This window comes from Elephantulus edwardii, unplaced genomic scaffold, assembly GCF_000299155.1.
Source record: "Elephantulus edwardii isolate Elephantulus edwardi_28Jun2011 unplaced genomic scaffold, EleEdw1.0 scaffold00009, whole genome shotgun sequence".
NCBI classification, from domain to species: domain Eukaryota; kingdom Metazoa; phylum Chordata; class Mammalia; order Macroscelidea; family Macroscelididae; genus Elephantulus; species Elephantulus edwardii.
In genome coordinates, this window is record NW_006399759.1 from 8631312 (window position 1) to 8648809 (window position 17498).

At 40.0% G+C, this 17498-nt stretch overlaps 1 protein-coding gene across 1 annotated transcript in view; it reads left to right on the plus strand.

Annotated features, from left to right (window-relative positions):
- The window catches only part of DTNB (dystrobrevin, beta), a 371266-nt gene that overhangs the window by 127262 nt on the left and 226506 nt on the right, over window positions 1-17498 (plus strand). Inside the window, exon 8 of the mRNA XM_006880708.1 lies at window positions 10953-11077. Within this exon, the coding sequence (XP_006880770.1) occupies window positions 10953-11077 (125 nt within the window). The remainder of the gene's footprint in view (window positions 1-10952; window positions 11078-17498) is intronic.

Here is a 17498-nt window from a genome sequence, read left to right on the forward strand (position 1 = left end):
AATAAAAGAAAAATGTAAATTCCATATCAACATGATAGTGTGAAGATATACCACAACCTGTTTTTCCTCTCCCCAGATATCTGGAGATGATACAGCAGAATTTTTTTTATGTGTGTACCGTCAAATTGGATCTGACTGGTACAGGAGGCGATTGTTCCTCCTCCTTCAGCAGAGCATCTGGTGGATTTGAACCTCACACTCTGGGATTGCAGTGCAGTTTCCTGCCACTAGGCCACCAGAGCTCGCCTGAATTTTTGAAATAATGATTTCATCTGTGGAGGGAATCACTGGAGAAGCTCAAATTCAAGCTGAAATTGATGAAAATGAAATCAAATCCACAGGAACCAAAATTTTACCTGAAGTCTATCCCACTCGAATTTCAAAACCATCTGAAGAACAGGTTTGAGGCCTTGATCACTAGTGAGCAAAAAACCAGACGAGCTGTGGAGAATATCAAGAATATGGTCCATGAAGAATGAAAAATAATCATTACAAAGGCAGAAGAGGAAGAAAAGACCATAGTGCATATCAGATGAGACTCTGAATATTGCACTAGAGTGCCAAGAAGCCAAAGCTAAAGGAAGAAATCAAGAAATTAAAGAGCTGGACAGAAAATTGTAAAGGGCAGCTCAGGATGACAAAGCAAGGTATTACAATGAAATGTGCAAAGAGCTAGAGTCAGAAAATCAAAAGGTCCACACTTGCTCAGCATTTCTTAAGCTGAAGGAATTGAAAAGTTCAAGCCATGAATGGCAATACCTAAGGGTGCTTTTGGCATAATGTTAAATGATCTAAGAAACATTAAGAGAAGATGGAAGGGTATACAGAGTCACTGTACCAAAAGAAATTGGCTGACACAGAAGAATTTCATAAAACAGTGTTTGAGCAGGAGCCTGTGGTGATGAAGGAAGACGTTCAAGTTGTCTGAAAGAACTGGCAAAAAACAAGGCTCCAGGAATTGACAGCATACCAATTGACATATTTCATCAAACAGATGCTGCCCTGGATGTGCTCACCAAGTTGTGCCAAGAAATCTAGAGGACAGCCCGCTGGCCAGCTGACTGGAAGAGTTTGATATTTGTTCCTATTCCAAAGAAAGGTGACCCTACAGTGCAGAAATTATCGAACAATATCATTAATATCATATGCAAGCAAGATTCTCCAGAAAATTATCCAAAAACAACTGGAGCAACATGTCAACAGAGAACTGTGAGATGTGCAGGCTGGGTTTAGAAGAGGTCGTGGTACTAGAGAGAGTATAGTTAGTGCTAGTTGGATCTTGGCAGAAAACAGTACCAGATAATTTCTCTGTTTAATTGACTGTGCAAAAGCTATTAACCTGTGTAGATCACAACAAACTGTGGCTGACTCTGAGAAGAATGGGAATCCCAGAACATTTGATTGTGCTTATGTGAAATTTATACTTGAACCAACAGGCAGTAGTCAGAACAGAGCAAGGAGACTCTGCATGGTTCAAAAATGTGAAGGGTGTCCGCCAGGGATGTATTCTGTCTCCATACCTCTTCAATCTGTATGCAGGACAGATCTTATAGGATTCTGGGGTGTACAAGGAGGAATGTGGCATCAGGATTGGAGGAAGATTCATCAACAGCCAGCATTATGCAGATAACACAACCCTGCTTGCTGAAACTGGGGAGAACCTGAAGAGCTTGCTGCAGAAGGTCAAGGATTTCAGCTTTCAGTATGGATTGAAGCTCATCATCAAGAAAACAAAGATTCTTACCACTGGGCCAATTGACAAAATCAGTGTGGATGGTGAAGAGATTGAGATTATTAACAGTTTTACTTTGCTTGGCTCCACAATCAACACTGTTGGTACCAGCAGCCAGGAAATCAAGAGAAGAATTTTATTGGCGAAGTCAGTTGGCAGGGACTTCTCCAGAGTACTGAAAAGCAATGATGTCAGTCTGGAGACTAAGGTGCACATGATCCAGGCTATAGTCTTCGCAGTTGTGTGCTATGTGTCAGAGAGCTGGATAATGACTAGGAATGATAGAAAAAGAATTGATGCTTTTGAGCTGTGGTGCTGGAGAAGAGTGTTGAATATACCATAAACTGTTAGGAGAACTAACAGGTTTGTCCTGGAGAGGGTGAAACCAGGCTGCTCCTTGGGGGCATGGATTCTGAAGCTTCATCTGATATACTTTGGACCTGTTGCAAGGAGGGACCGACTGGTCCTTGGAGAGGGACGTCATGCTTGGGATGGTGGAGTAACAGTGCAGGAGAGGAAGACTCTGAATGAGATGGATCGATTCAGTGATTGAGGTAGTGGGAGTAGGTGTGTCGGAGACAGTGAGGTTGGCACAGGATAGAGCAGAGTTTAGGGTTGTTATACAGAGGGTCGCTATGAGTCACAAGCGACTTGATGGCACATAATGACAACAACGACAACAAGCATAATATAACCTCAAACCAAACCATCTGTCATTGTGCTCATGTTGACTAGCAGTGACCCCGTCTGTGCAAAGTAGAGGTGCACTGCTGGCTTTTCAAGGCTGTGGTTGTGTAGAAATAGATCATCAGGTCTTCGTCTCAGGTGCCCCGGGTGGATTCCTGCAGGCAAGTTTGGTTAATAGCCAAGCATTTAACCAATTGTATGACCCAGGGTCTCCTGTTAATACGCTGGAAGCAAAAAGGAGAGAACCCTTTGGTAGACCACCTAGCCCCATGCCAAGTGGGTGGGATTGGTTTGCAGGAGAAAGCTGTATTCCAAAACAAGAACAGATTGGTGTGGCCACTGAGGAAGGGAACAGCATTTAGAGTGCAATATGACTGTTACTATACACTTGACTTCTACACATCAAATGAACTCCCAGGCAGTCTCTTCTGAAGGTGAGCTCATTATAGAAAATTGCAAGGGAGCTCTGGGTGCCTTAGTGGTAAGAAACTGTGCCACAATCCCAAAAGATACACGGTTCAATTCTACCAGCTCTGCGGGAGAAGGATGGGCGATCTGCCTTTGTGTGATTTGCTGCCGCTGGAGAGTTAGCTCTGGGTCAGTTCTGACTGGACAGCACATAACAACATACAGACTTGGAGCCTTGATGTGGAGAAGATTAAATTTTAGCCTGAGCTGCTGCTAACTGAAAGATCAGCAATTCAGACTCAGCAGCATCTTGGCTACAGAAAGATGAGGCAGTCTCTTCCTATTAGTGGTAAGAATCTGTGCTACAATCCTAAAGGCATGTGATTCAAATCCACCAGGTGCTCTGTGGGAGAAAGAAGACCAGACTCCTGTGTGATTACTGCCTCTGAAACCCACTGGAGGGTCAACTATAGGTCGGTTCTTACTCGATGGCACACAACCACAGACTTGAGCCTGTAGAGGGAATCATGAGTTGTAATCTACTGAACGGTACAAAGCTATCTACTGTCAGAGGGAATCCACAAACACAGTAGATACTTGGTTTAGCAGCATGTCAAAACTTTAGAAAGTACATAGATTTATAAAGTTGGTACCAGTGTAAGGAGAAGAGCTCTTAGAGAAAATGAAAATATTCTCCACCAAAATGCAATTAAAGAGTGATAAGACTGCATCTGTCGAAGAAAAAAGTAAGTTAGTCCCATTGAGTTCCAGCTCACACAGGTTTCACTGTGGTATATTTTAAGAAGTTAAAAAAAATTAAAATTAGGAATAATTACATTTAAAAAGAGAACCAGCAGATATGAAAAGGAACCAAATGAGACTTTTTAAAAAGAATAGATATTAAGGGTAATCTCAGTGGAGAGTTAAACAGATAATTAGAGAACAGCTGAGTAAAAATTAGGGACTGGAAATAGCTCTGACAAAATTAACCCGGATCCTGAACGCAGAGACAAGGAGATGGAAAATGAAAACGTGATTAAAGGGTGTGAAGGCTATAATGAAGGGGTCAGCCTCGAATTCTGTACCTAATCTGGTCAAGAGCAGAGAAGAAATGAAGATACTCTGGAGGAACATTCTCAACAAGTTCACCACCAATGGACTACTGCTGAAGGAAGTAATACTTTGAGAGAAGAAAGGGATTAAAACAAGAAAGGGAGATGGTGCACAGTACAGTTGGCAAATGTGGACAAATTCAGATAGCACTAAATGTTAATAATAATAATAATGCCTAATTTGGGGGAGTTTAAAATATGATGTAGGTACTGAAAAAAAACGATGACTTGAAAAAGAACTTGATTCACATTAAAACATTTTAATTTAAAATAGTGCTTACAGTTCTGGAGAAAGACATCTTGGTTGGTAGTCACTGGTCTGAGGAAAAGAGGAGGGCCTTCTTCACCAGGGTGGGCTGACGGCGCGGCCCGCAGTGGTGGCCATCACAGCCGAGCTTGTGATGTGCAGGGTCAGGCAGGGTGGATTCTGTTGGACATAGACTCACTGTGAGTCAGCCTTAACTCGGCATCTAACAACCCGTGTTGTTCATGTTCAAATCGAGGATGTTCCTGATCTGTCTAGAAGCTGATGGTCCTAGGACCAGGGGCCTCTGCTGAGGAATCTGGATCCCTGTAGGTAGAGTGCCTGGGAGCTTGGCTTGATGAACTCAGAGACAGTAATTTGAAGTGAAAGTGACAAGAATGACCTCAAAGTACAAATCCTGAGCTTTTCCACTGGGCTATTAGACTCCCGAATGTCAGGGTCTGTCAAAATAATGCCTTCAGCCGAAGACTCTGCTGTGCCAGGAATTAGCTTGAGGCTGATTGAAAATATATAGCAAACTGAGCTCAGAAATGTTTTTCAGATGTGTCAGCCCCTGCTCCATGATTGTTGGAGGAAAACAAGTTTCACCTCAGCCTTGGTAGAATAACTCACAGCACAGCGTCACTGACCACTCACCCAGCTCCTTGGATTGTGCCCTCACTGGGAAACTCTGTGACCCCTGACCCAGGTGATTGACCTTCATGACCTCCACACAGTTCTCCTTGTCCACATGCCTCACTTTCCTGATCTGTCACTCCTAACTTTGTGTGCATCCTGTCAGAGTAATTTTACCTGTTCAGGGGTTGTTTTTTACCACAAAAAGAGTAATGCTTGGAAGACAGACATGCCAATTAATAGCTTTAAATTTTGCACCTGGAAATTGAGGCCATTAAAATCTAAATTTGTAAGACGGTTGTGAGGATTGAGTGAGCTAATATAAATATGTAAAGCATCTTTTAAGTGTCTGACACCAAGTAATTTTTCAACAAACATTCAACTCAGCTCATTGCTGTAGAGTCAGAATCAACTCACAGTGGACGCTCCATTGGATTTCGGAAGCTGGGAATCACATGAGAGGAGATTGACTGTCTACTGCCTACAGAGTCTCTGATGAATTTGCTAGAGAGGCATGGTTTTTGGTGTTAGCAGCACCACTCTCTACACATTAAACCACCAGTGTTATGTTGTGTTGTTTATCGTAGAATCAGAACTGACTCGTAGCTGACCTACTGGTGGGTTTTCAGAAGCAGTTAATCACACTGGAGGCGATTGTCCATCCTTTTCCTGCAGAGCAGTTGGTGGCCTCGAACCATGTGCCTTTGGGATTGTAGCACAGCTTTTTGCCACTAGGCCAACAGAGTTCTCCCAGTAAACATTCAGCTCATTGCCCTTGAGTCAGAACCATCTCATAACCGACTCTACAGAGGCTTTTCACAACCAAGTCATAGCTGACTTTCAGCAGTTTTTTAGAGACTTGAATTGCATGAGAGGAGATTGTGCATCTTCCTCCCTTGGAGTAGCTGTTGAATTTGAACCACCCACCTTTGGATGGACAATGCAACTCTCTACTCACTAGGCCACCAACATTACTTCCATTGGGAAAAAAACAGCTATCAATACATGGAGCTCTGATGGAGTTGACACCGATAACCCAGAGTCTTCTCTGTAAATCCACCAGCACATTTGGAATCCTAACGATCAGTTGTGAATCATTTCCAACTTGACAGCAATGAGTTAATGAGAGAAGGATCATAATTGCAAAACTGGAAAACATAACATGGAGGAGGGTGTCCTAAAAAGTAAGAAAGGACAAGCATAAAAGAGAATTAGACAGTTGGTAAAGACAGAGTCAACAAAGTGTTGGTTGGTTGTTGTTAGGTGACATCAAGTTGACTACAGCTCATAAGGACCCTGTAAACAGAGCACCTTGTTCTGTTCTGCACCATCCTCACAATCTCTGTCATGCTTCAGTCTCTTGTGGTAGTAATCACTGTGCCAGGCCATCTCACTGAAGTCTTCCTCTCTCTCACTGGCCTCTTCCTTTCCCAGGATGATGCCTCTCTCTAAGGACTAGCCCTACTGAAAACATGCCCAAAATAAGTGAGACGAAGTTTCACCATCCTTGCCTCTAAAGAACACTCTGATTGTACTTCCTGTAAGACTTGTTTGCTTGGTCTTTTGAAAGGCCATGGTATATGAAATAATCTTCTCCAGCACTATAGTTTTAAAACATCTGTTTTACTTTGGTCTTTCTCATTCATTGTCCAACATTCAGATGAATAGTAAGTAATTGAAGATACTGAGACTTGGATCAGGCACACCTTAGCCTTTAAACTGATATCCTTGCTCTTTAGAAACTTTGAATAGGTCCTTACCAGCAGATTTTTCCAGTGCAGCACATCTTTTGGTTTCTTGGCTGTGGTTACCAAGGGTGTTCATTGTGGATCCAAGTAAAATGAAATTGTTGACAGCTTCAATATTCATCTGTCATGATAGTGCCTGTTAGTGAGGATTTTTGTTTTCTTGATATTAAATTGCAATCCATTTTGAAGGCTGTAGTCTTTGATCTTCTGTAGTAAGTGCTTCAGGTCTTCTTTACTTTTTCTAAGCCAGATTATGTCATTTGCATAATGCAGGTTGTCAGTGAGTTTTCTTCTAATCCTAATGTCACATTTTTCTTCATATAGTCCAGCTTCTAAAATTATTTGCTCACATACAGATGAAACAGATATGGAGAAAGGATGCAACCCTAATGCACAACTTTCTTTGTTTTAAACCATGCAGTGTTCCTTTTTTTGTTTGTTTGTTTGTTTTCTGCTTCTTGGTCTATGTAGACGTTTCACGTAAGCACAATTAAGTGTTCTGTAATTCTCATTCTTCTCAATGTTAGCCATAATTTGTTATGATCCATACAGTCAAATGCCTTAGGATAACCAATAAAACACAAGTAAGCACCTTTCTGGTATTCTCTGCTTTCAGTCAAAATCCGTCAGACATATGCAGTGATATCTCTTGTGCCATGGCCTTTTCTGAATCCAGTGTGAATTTCTGGCAGCTTTCTGTTGATACAGTGTTCTGTTTTTTAATGATCTTCAGCAAGATTTTACTGACATGTGATATTAATCGGCTTTCTTACCTCACCATTTCTTCCCCTCATCTTGGCTTCTTTTTGATCTACTGCAAGTTTCAGAGACTCCTCGGGCATCATTTCTTTCTCCCTGGTCTTTGTAATGATCTTTTGCTTTCTTCCTAGATAATGTCCTTCACAGCTGGTCTGGTCTTTGGTCGTTAGTGTTCAATGCATCAAATTTGTTCTTAAGATGGTTTTGCAGTTGTTTTGGGATACACTCAGGGTCATATTTTAGTTCTCATAGACTTGTTTTCATTTTCTTCAAGTTTAATTTGGACTTATATATGAGTAGTTCATGGTCTGTTCCACTCTCAGCCCCTGGTCTTGTTTTGATTTCTGGTACTGATGTGTCAAATGCGTTAATGGCTGGTTACCCAATGCGGACAGAGAGTGGGGTGGAGCTCCCCAATTAAAACAAGCTTGGAAGGAGGAGTTGCATCCACTTTCGTAATAGCTTGCCTCCTCCAGAAACCCTATGAACCTGGAGAGAGGATGAAAGACACCCAAGCGTTGAGGACTCTCCTTCATAGGGTCGCTGTAAGTCGCCTGCGACTCGATGGCACTTAACAACAACACAACAACAACAACTGAGTTTCTCCAGAATGTCTTTCAACGGATGTAGTCAAATTCCTTTAAAGACTTAAACGCAGAATTAAGACTGTCTTTTTTCACCGCCCTACCATGCACAAACCAAGTGCCTCTGATTTTAGACTGTAATATTAGGATGGAATAGAAAAACCTACAGAATAGTGTTGTTTTTCGGTGCCATTGAGTTGCCCTTAGTCACCTGTGGACAACATAGCTGAGCCTTTTTCATGATCTCTGATATACTGGAGCCCATTACTGCAGTCACTGTGTCAATTCCTCTTGTTGGGGGGTCTTCTCTCTTTCTCTGACCCTCAGAGATAATACTAGAAGGATCATTTAATTTAATTAGTTATTGTTGTTGAGTACCATCGAGTCGTAGTAGGATCATTAAATTGAATTGGTAGTGCTAAGTTTCTGCATAAAGGAAACAGCCCGGCATGAATGGCTTTACTTGAATGTCAATAAACATTTAAAGGAAGAATAATGTCAGCATTACCAATGTCTAGGAGCAAAAAAGAAAATAAATTATTCTCTGTTTCATTTGGGAGACTGAAATAACCTTGTACCAAAACCTTAATCAGGACAGTATAAAAAAGTGAAAACTGTAGGTGCTTGGTTCTCATTTGTAAACATGGTGGCTTAAAACAACAGAAATTTATTCTCTTGGAGTTCCGGAGGCCTGAGGTCTGAAATGCAGGTGCTGATGTGGTTGCCTCCTTCTGGAAGTGCTGCATGATCGTCTGCTCTCTTCCTGTCTCCTAGCATCTGATGGCTGCCCTGCAATCTCTATGTTTGTCTTCATATGACCCTTCCTCTGATCCTGTGAGTGAAATTTCCATTTTTCCTCTAAAGAGGACACCAGTCATTGGATTTAACCCAGTTCACTAAGTCTCCCAGTTCAGGATGATCTAAGCCCAAGATCTCCAGCAGAGTTAACATCTTCACAGACCCTGTTTCCACATACTGTCATAGGTCCTGGACGTTAGGACTTGAACCTAACATTTAGGGGAAGCTGTTCACTCCATCATAGCAGTCAATGTAGATCTCTAGGAAAAAAGCATGAGTTTTTTATTAAATGGCTCTGAGCTAATGGGTTAACAACACAAGAGGAAATTGTATGCTTTCCTCATTACATAGCCAAAATATCAGGTCCAAGTAAGTTCAGGCTGAAATGTGAAATGCAAAACTATGAAACGTTACAGCGGAATATCTTTTTGGCCTCAGTACGGGAAATACTTGAAGTATAACATAAAAGAAAACATTCATAAACTAGGACTACTGTTGTATTTAAAGATGGTTGTTTATTAGAGAGTATGAAAACAAGCCTCAAAGTAGGAGTTATCTGTAATACATAATGTAGAAAGGATTCTAAGTGCTGTAGTGGTGTGGTCCACGGGAGCTGTGCTGCTGACCAGCAGGTCCTGACTGCGCCTTTCACTGTTCAAAGCCTCCAACTCCATGGGAGAAAGATGCGCATCTGCCTCCTGTATGATTCACAGCCTCCTAACAACCACTAAAGGGTCAGCTATGAGTTGTCTCCAGATCGATAGCAAAGGCAAATACCAGGATACAGAGATCCGAAAGAGTATAGTTTATTCGGGCAACTATGAGTGCTTTAATGCAAGTGAGAGGTGGGAGGTTTTTGTGTGGAATATGAAGGCATTTATCAAGGTGTTAATCTTTCAGCAATGATCAGCCTCTGAAAGATTTTGAACAGAAGTGTGGTGCAATCTCTGGGAACAGTTGGGAAGATAGATTTGGTGGGGTAGGGTGCCGTAGAGTTTAATTACAGCCAGTTGTTCAGCAAAAGAAGAAAGGACAGCAGGTAGGGGGCAAATTCTGCCTGTCTGCTTTATTTTTCTGTGATTTGCAGGAAATCAGGTTGCACCTAGAATTTTTCCATAAAATAATGTTTTGAAGAGGATAATGATAGTGACAATATTCTATGCTAATATCTGAAGTTCTTGAAGAAATCAGTAATATTCAGTCTTTATCATCAAGAAGATATTAGTTAACCGAGCCAATCAAATCTTAAAGGCAAACAGGTTTTTGTTTATTTTGTGTTTATGATCCCCCATCAAGCAGCGTGTAAAAGTTAAGTGGAGATGTGCTGGTGAAGCAGACAGCTGCATACAAGATCTCTTTTCCAATTAAAGTAATACTTTTGGTAATATACTGCAGAGACTGTAGGATGCAATACTTAAACTTTTTCCCCTCAGTTAATATCCTGCCAAGAGTCTCAGACAGCAATTTTTTAAAAAAGAAATTGAGTGAATAATAAAATCTGTATATAAAGGACCATCATGAAATACAGGTTTTAGAAGTAAAGGTATTACTTGAGTTAATTGTGATGTATTGTTTACTTTTGTGTGCATTTACTATTAAATTTTAGACTTCATAGTCTTTGGATTTAGTAAGCTTTATGTACCAAAGAAATGTAGTGGCATGCCATCTTATTTTTGTTCCTTCAGTATATGACGATTTATAGATCTTTTGTGCCTAACTGTGGATATGAATGTATTAATTTCTGAGTATGTACACATACCCAGGCCCTTAATGCTAAGTGGTTTAATATTAACTTTGGGATGAATTGGTATGTAGTGTGGTCAACTAACTTGCTAACGTAACAAAAAATGTACACTTTCAGAATTAGTCTTTTCTTGTTGTAACTTCAAAAAATGTCCTGGCTCTGATTGGGGAATTTTTCACCAAAATTGATCAAAGCATCAAGAAAGAAAGGGTGCAAAGTATCTGTGGAGATGTTCATATAGAAAATTAGTATTAACTTGGTGTAGTGACTTCACAGAAATGAAGAAGGATCAACTGAAATGAAGGGACCACGGGTGACCTTGGAACCACTGCAGATTCCCTCCTGCAGTGCTAAATAATGTTGACTGTGATTAAGCCTGATTTGGATCTGAAATGATACTTTGGTGTAGCCCTCCATACCAAGTTCTTTTGAAGTAGTTTTGTTGTTGTTGTTTTGAAGATTTAATTCCTTAATGATTATTTTTTTTTACTTTGATACAGAAATCGCCTGCAAAGAAGCTGAGCCATGCAATTAGTAAATCCTTGGGGTGCGTACCCACCAGAGAACCCCCACATCCTGTTTTTCCTGAGCAACCAGAGAAACCACTTGACCTTGCGCACATAGTGTAAGTATACACTTGGATGTAGATTATTCTGAAACGGAGCCCTTCCCAAGTCTTCTTTATTGGATCAAATCCTACCTACCTAATATGAGCATTAAACCTTCTGGTTTTTCTTGATTCTGGATAAGTTTTTCTTCAAGCTTTTAGCTCTGAAAAACAAAACACTTATTACTATCAGGTCAATTTTGACACATAAATATATATGAGAAAAGCTAGCTTCTAAGTCCTGAGGGCCAGGTAATTTAGCAGTTAATCAATAACAACAGCTGTCGTGGCCTAGTGGTAAGAAGCTGCTCTGCAATCCAGAAGGCAAATGATTCAAATCTATCAGCTGCTCTGCTAGAGAAGGACGGGCAGTCTCCTTCTGTGGGATTAACTGCCTCTGGAAACTCACTGGAGGGCCCGCTACAGGTCAGTACTGGACAGTAACGTTAACAGCAGTAATTCATTGAAGAATGAATATTTTACCGGTTTTAGCTGGATTGCCTTTTGTTTATGGATGTTGTTGTTACTGTGTACTGTTGAGTTGGAACTGACCCATAGCTGACCCTCCAGTGGGTTTTCAGAGACTGTAAATTGCAAGGGAGGAGATTGCCCATCTTTTGCCTGTGGAGCAGCTGGTGGATTTGAACCGTGTATCTTTGGATTGGCAGCACAGTTCTTTACCACTAAGGTATCATCAGAGCTCCCTTGAATCGGTGGAGAAGCAATTTAGTCCCTACAGCAGTAATGTCTATAGAAATTTAAAAAAGAAAAAGTAGAATAACAGTGAAGATCAACTTAATTTGCTCTTTTAGTATTGAGATAAATTAAGAATAGAAAAGAATAAAAATAGTATTTTATATATTTTTAATTGAATATCCATGCTTTTTAGCTAGAAAAGAACCATCCTGAGGTACACAGTTTGAATCTACTAACTGCTCCCTGAGAGATAGATGAGAAATTCCTCTCATGTGATTTACAGTCTCTGAAAACCTGCTGGAGGGTTAGTTCCTACTCGATGGCAACTGATAACAACAGAGGTAGGTAGACAAAAAGGTCAAAGAAATAGAGGCACGGTCAAAGGGAAAGCTGAGGAGAAAAAGAAACAACATCTCCAAATGGTTTCTTCAGTCCGAATTAATGATTATATTTGCTTTGCTGGGTGAAGTTGATCATTGTTTTGATTACTCATCTTTATAATGAAGTTGGCTCTAGAGATAGCAGAGATCAGAGCTCTTGTACATAGGATCACTATGAGTCACAGGTGGTGCTACAACACATAACAACAACAATGGGTTTAGAAGTTTTTCTATTGGAGTAAACATCTATTTTCCTTACTTACCTAATGGTATGTGGTTTGACTAGATGAACTCCTGATCTTTAATCCAATTTTTTTTAACATTCTAGTAAAATAATACATGCACATATATAAAAAATAGAATAATATGGAAGATCTTATAATGATGTATGTGTCATCCTTCCATACTTTGTACTAGTTTTTCTAGGTTTTAGATTATATCTCTAATATTATACTTATGGCATCGTCTCTTGATTTAGTATTTTGGGACATTACTATATTATTTTTCTCTAGTATAAAGAATTAACCCCATGTATAACATTGTATACCAGCCCATCCTTGGTTTTTTTATCATTATATTATTACTTTTTTTATACATGTGAAATAAAAGCTTCTTTATTTTATACTACTTTGAATTGCTCCAATTCATGCCACCTGTTACCTTTAGAACGAAATTTACTTTCCTGTACAGTTTTTGTTGTTACTGTTTTTTTGTGTGTTAGTTTTCCTTTGTTTTTGTTTTGTTTTTTTATTATTGGTCTGTTTCTCATTGTTTGTTGGAAAAATACACTTTTAAATCTTTGTCTTCCTTCTTACATTTTATCTATTGCTTGTAAATATTTTTGTTAAATGTGTTCTTTTCCCACCTGTGATTACTGCTTATGATTGGTGGTGGTTATTCATTTGGGTTTGGATTTTCAAAATCCTTGCTTTCTACAGTGTTCTAGTAATTTTCTCTATTTTTCAAGTTTTACAGATATAGATATTCCTCTCTTTGATTTATCTAAAGTAGTTTTTTGTGTGGTCTGATATAGACTATCAAAGATATATGTATACACACATACAGTAGTCTCTTTCACAACATTCTAATGACAACTTGGCTAAAAACTACATATTGGATGATTTCATAATTTCTCTGCTTTCGTAAATGAAGTCTCCAAGTATGCATGATTTGGTTTCTGAGCTCTCTGTTCTGATCGGGTGGGCACATTTTCTCTCCTTAGGACAGTACTGCAGTCACTTAGTTAACCCATTGCCGTAAGTTGATTCCCACTTGATAACAACCTTATAGAACATTGTAGACCTGCCCCACCGAGTTCACAGGACTTCAGCTCTTGAGGGAAGCAGACTGCCACATCTTTTTCTGCTGAAGCAGGTGGCACATTCAAACCACTGACTTTTCAGTTGACAGTTGAGTGCTTTAACAGCTGTGTCACCAAGACTCATTATCTTTATGTAAACAATTAAGTAACTTCTTCAGGAATGTCAAACCCATTACTTGCTCTTTGTTCTTGGATACTACTTTTAGGATCAGCTTATTGAGGTCCTGAAACATTTTTTTTTATTGGAGTTTTGATTAGTTTTTCATAAAATCTAAAGATCAAGTTGGAGAGAATTGACATCTTTGCAGTGTTATCCATCATGGACCCGTGAGTTTGGGTCCTGCGATAGTTTACGTGTTGTGTGACGCTGAGAAACATGCAGTGGTATTATAACAACAGGGTCACCTGGTGGTGGACAGGTTTTCATCCGACTTTACAGACTAATAAGGAGAATATGGCAGTTGGCTTCTGAAAAAAAAAAAGGCCGGTGAAACTCATAAATAGCAATGGAACATTGCCTGATATGATCCCAAAATAGGGGAGCCCTTCAGGCTAGAAAGCATTCACAATGCAGGTGGGGAAGTGCTGCCTCGTCAGAGTACAGCCGTAGGATGAGGATGGAGTAAAACTTAATTTAGGGACCTTCATTTATCAATACGGTATGACTCAAACTTTAGAAGAAACAACTGCAAATATTCATTAATAGTCAGAATTCGGAATACACATATTTTATGACTCTAGGAAACTTGGAAGTCATAAAATAACTCAGTTCTATAAGGACAAATACTGTATAAGATCATTACCAAAGAATCCAAGGGAGGAGAAGCGTGGAGCAGAGGGGTGAGGATGGGGGGGTGTGGAGAGTGATTAATCATATGGTCATACAATTTGATGAGTGGGGGAATGAGTGAAGGAAATGAAAAGATCTGGTGTGGAAAAAACAATGTATATGAACTTTGTAAATAAAACAGTATTTTTTTTTAAAGTTAAAAAAATGAAATCAATATCCTCAATCATCAAAAGACCAAGGACTGACTGTGGAAAAGACCATCAATTACTGATATATAAATTCAAGTTGAAGAAAAGTAAAACAAACTCATGAGAGGCAGTGTATAGCCTTATGTATATCCCACCTAAATCTAGAGACTCCCTCCACAACAGTAATGTATTTAATACTACTGATTAGAGAACAGATGAGTTATGGGGTAGCACCATACATGAATGGAGCAAAAGGTCATTTAAGAGTAAAAACAAAAACAAAAACCAAAATGGATGTCAGAAGAGAGACTCTAGCACTTGCTCTTGAATGTAGACTAGCTAAAGTGGATTGAAAAAAGAAAAAAAATGACAAAAGTAAAAGAGCTTCATAGAAGAATTCAAAGGATAGCAAGAGAAGACTGAGTGTTGAAATGTGCAGAGATCTGGAGTTAAAAAATCAAAAGGGGCAAATGTGCTCTGCGTTTGTTGAGTTAAAAGAATGGAAGAAGAAAATGCAAGACTTGAGTAGCAATAATGAAGAACGCTGGTGGCCTGGTGGTCAAGAAACTGTGCTGTAACCCTGAAGACACGTGGTTGGAATCCACCAGCTGCTCCATGGGAGAAGGATGGGCAGTCTCCCTGTGCAATTTACTGCCTTTGAAATCCCACTAGAGGGTCAGCTATGGGTTGGTTCTGACCTGACAGCACATAACAACAGCAATAGGTAAAATACCGAGCAATGCAGGAATCAATGAAAGAAGATTGAAGGAAGGCACAGAGTTATGATACCAAAAAAGAATTGGTCAACATTCAGTCATTTCAAGAGGTAGCATATAATCAAGCAGTGGTGTTAAGAGAAGTCTTAAGTTGTACTGAAGGCATGAGCTAAAAACAAGACTCCACATACTGATGAGATACCATGGAGCTGCTTCAATAAATGAATGCAGTGCTGGAGGTGCTCACCTATCTACGCCAAGAAACTCAGAAGGCAGCCACTTGGCCGACTGCCTGGAAGTGATCTATCTTTTTGGCCATTCCATAGAAAGTTGATCCAATAGAATAGAGACATTATCAGGCAATTTAATTAGGATCACATTAAAATAAAACTTTGTTCAGGTAAATCAGCAACAGTAGCCACCTTCCATCAAGAGGGAACTGCCAGAAATTCAAGCTGGACTCTGAAGAAGACTTAGAATAAGGGATATTATTAGTGATGTCAGATGGGTCTTGGCTAAAAAGAGAGAATACCAAAATGATGCTTGCGTGGGTTTTGTTGAGTATGCAAAGACCTTCAACAGTGTGGATCAAAAATTATAGATAGCTTTGCAAAGAATGGGAAATAGATCACTCTGTTTCTCTATTCACTGTATTCATACAGAACCTCTATGTAGACCAAGAACAGAGCAAGGGGATACCGGTTTATCCATGGAAGTACTGTGGGTTAGTGGTACGAGTTGTATTGCCAACCCAAAGGCATATAGTTAAAATCTACCAATTGCTTTGCAGCAAAAAGATGGTCAGTCACTCCTGTGCAATTAACTGTCTCTGAAAACTCACTGGAGGATCAGCTATGGGTCGGTTCTGACACAGTGGTACACGACAACAACAAAATCAAGAAAGTTGTTCATCAGGGTTTTATTCTTTCATCATACTTATTCAGTCTGTGTGCTGAGCAAATAATTCAAGAAACTGAACTTTATGAAGAAGAATGCATATCAGAATGGGAGGAAGACCCTTTAACAGCCTGAGATGGCCAAAAAGTGAGCAGGACTTGGGAGTTCTTACTGATAAAAATTAAAGATTACAGCCTTCAATATGAATTATGCTTCAGCCTAAAGAAAACCAAAATCTTCACAACTGAACTAATGAATGACATCCTGTTAAACACAGAGAGGATTTAGGTGGTTAAGGATTTCATCATACTTAGATCCAATGAATGTCCATGGAAGCGACAGTTAAGAGATCAAACGATGTTTTACATTGGGTCAACCTACTGCAAAGGACCTCTCTAAAGTGCTTATAAAACTATGATGTGACTTGGAGGACTAATGTTTGCCTGCACCTGACATGGTATTTTTAACTGCATTCTTTGGACATGTTGTAAGGAGGGACGGGTCCTTGGAGAGGGACATCATGCTTGGGAGGGTGGAGGGACAGCGCAGGAGAGGAAGACCCTTGATGGGATGGATTGATTTAGTGACTGGGGTAATCGGGATGGGCGTGTCAGAGGCAGTGCGATTGGCACAGGATAGATCAGGGTTTAGGGCCGTTGTACAAAGGGTCGCTATGAGTCGCAAGTGACTCGACACCACATAAAAATAACATACACTCTTGAAAGCTGAACAGTGAGTAAAGAAGACAGAAAGTCTGAGTATGAGTTAAGCTGTTGACAAAGACTACTAAATGTATCATGCACTGCTGCTGCTGCTATTCTTACGCCTATTGTTACCTTCACTGCTGCAATTTGTCCCGGTGAAGATCTTCCTCTTTTTTTACTAATATAGAGCAGTGATTGGGAAAAAAAGGGAAAAAAAGGTGCAGGACTGGGAAGTGCATTGTTCTGTTGTGTTTGGCAACTAACAGCAGCAACAAGTGTGGACTGCCAAACTACTTAAATCAGTCTTGAAAGAAGTTTCACGAAAATGCTCCTTACAAACGAGACATCAAGACTTTGTCTTCTGCTTTGGAGGTGTTATCAGGAGGAAACCAATCTCTAGAGAAAAACTCTGTCCTTGGTGAAGAAGAGAATCAGGGGAAAAGGGGAAGACTGTTCATGGGACTCAGTGAAATGATGACTACAACATAAGGCTCAAATGTAGCAACAATACTGAGGATGACTCCAGAATTGGGCAGTGTTTCATTGGATTTCAAAGGGCAACATGAGAAAAGAAAGCAAAGTGTTATAAGAGAATATGCAGAGAGCTGGAACTAGAGAATATAAAGGGAAGAACTCCGTCAGCATTTCTCAAGCTCAAAGAACTGGCAAACGAATTCAAGCCTTGAGTTCCAGTACTGAACTATGCTGTGGGGAATATCTTGAATAATCCAGGAAGCCTTAAAAGAA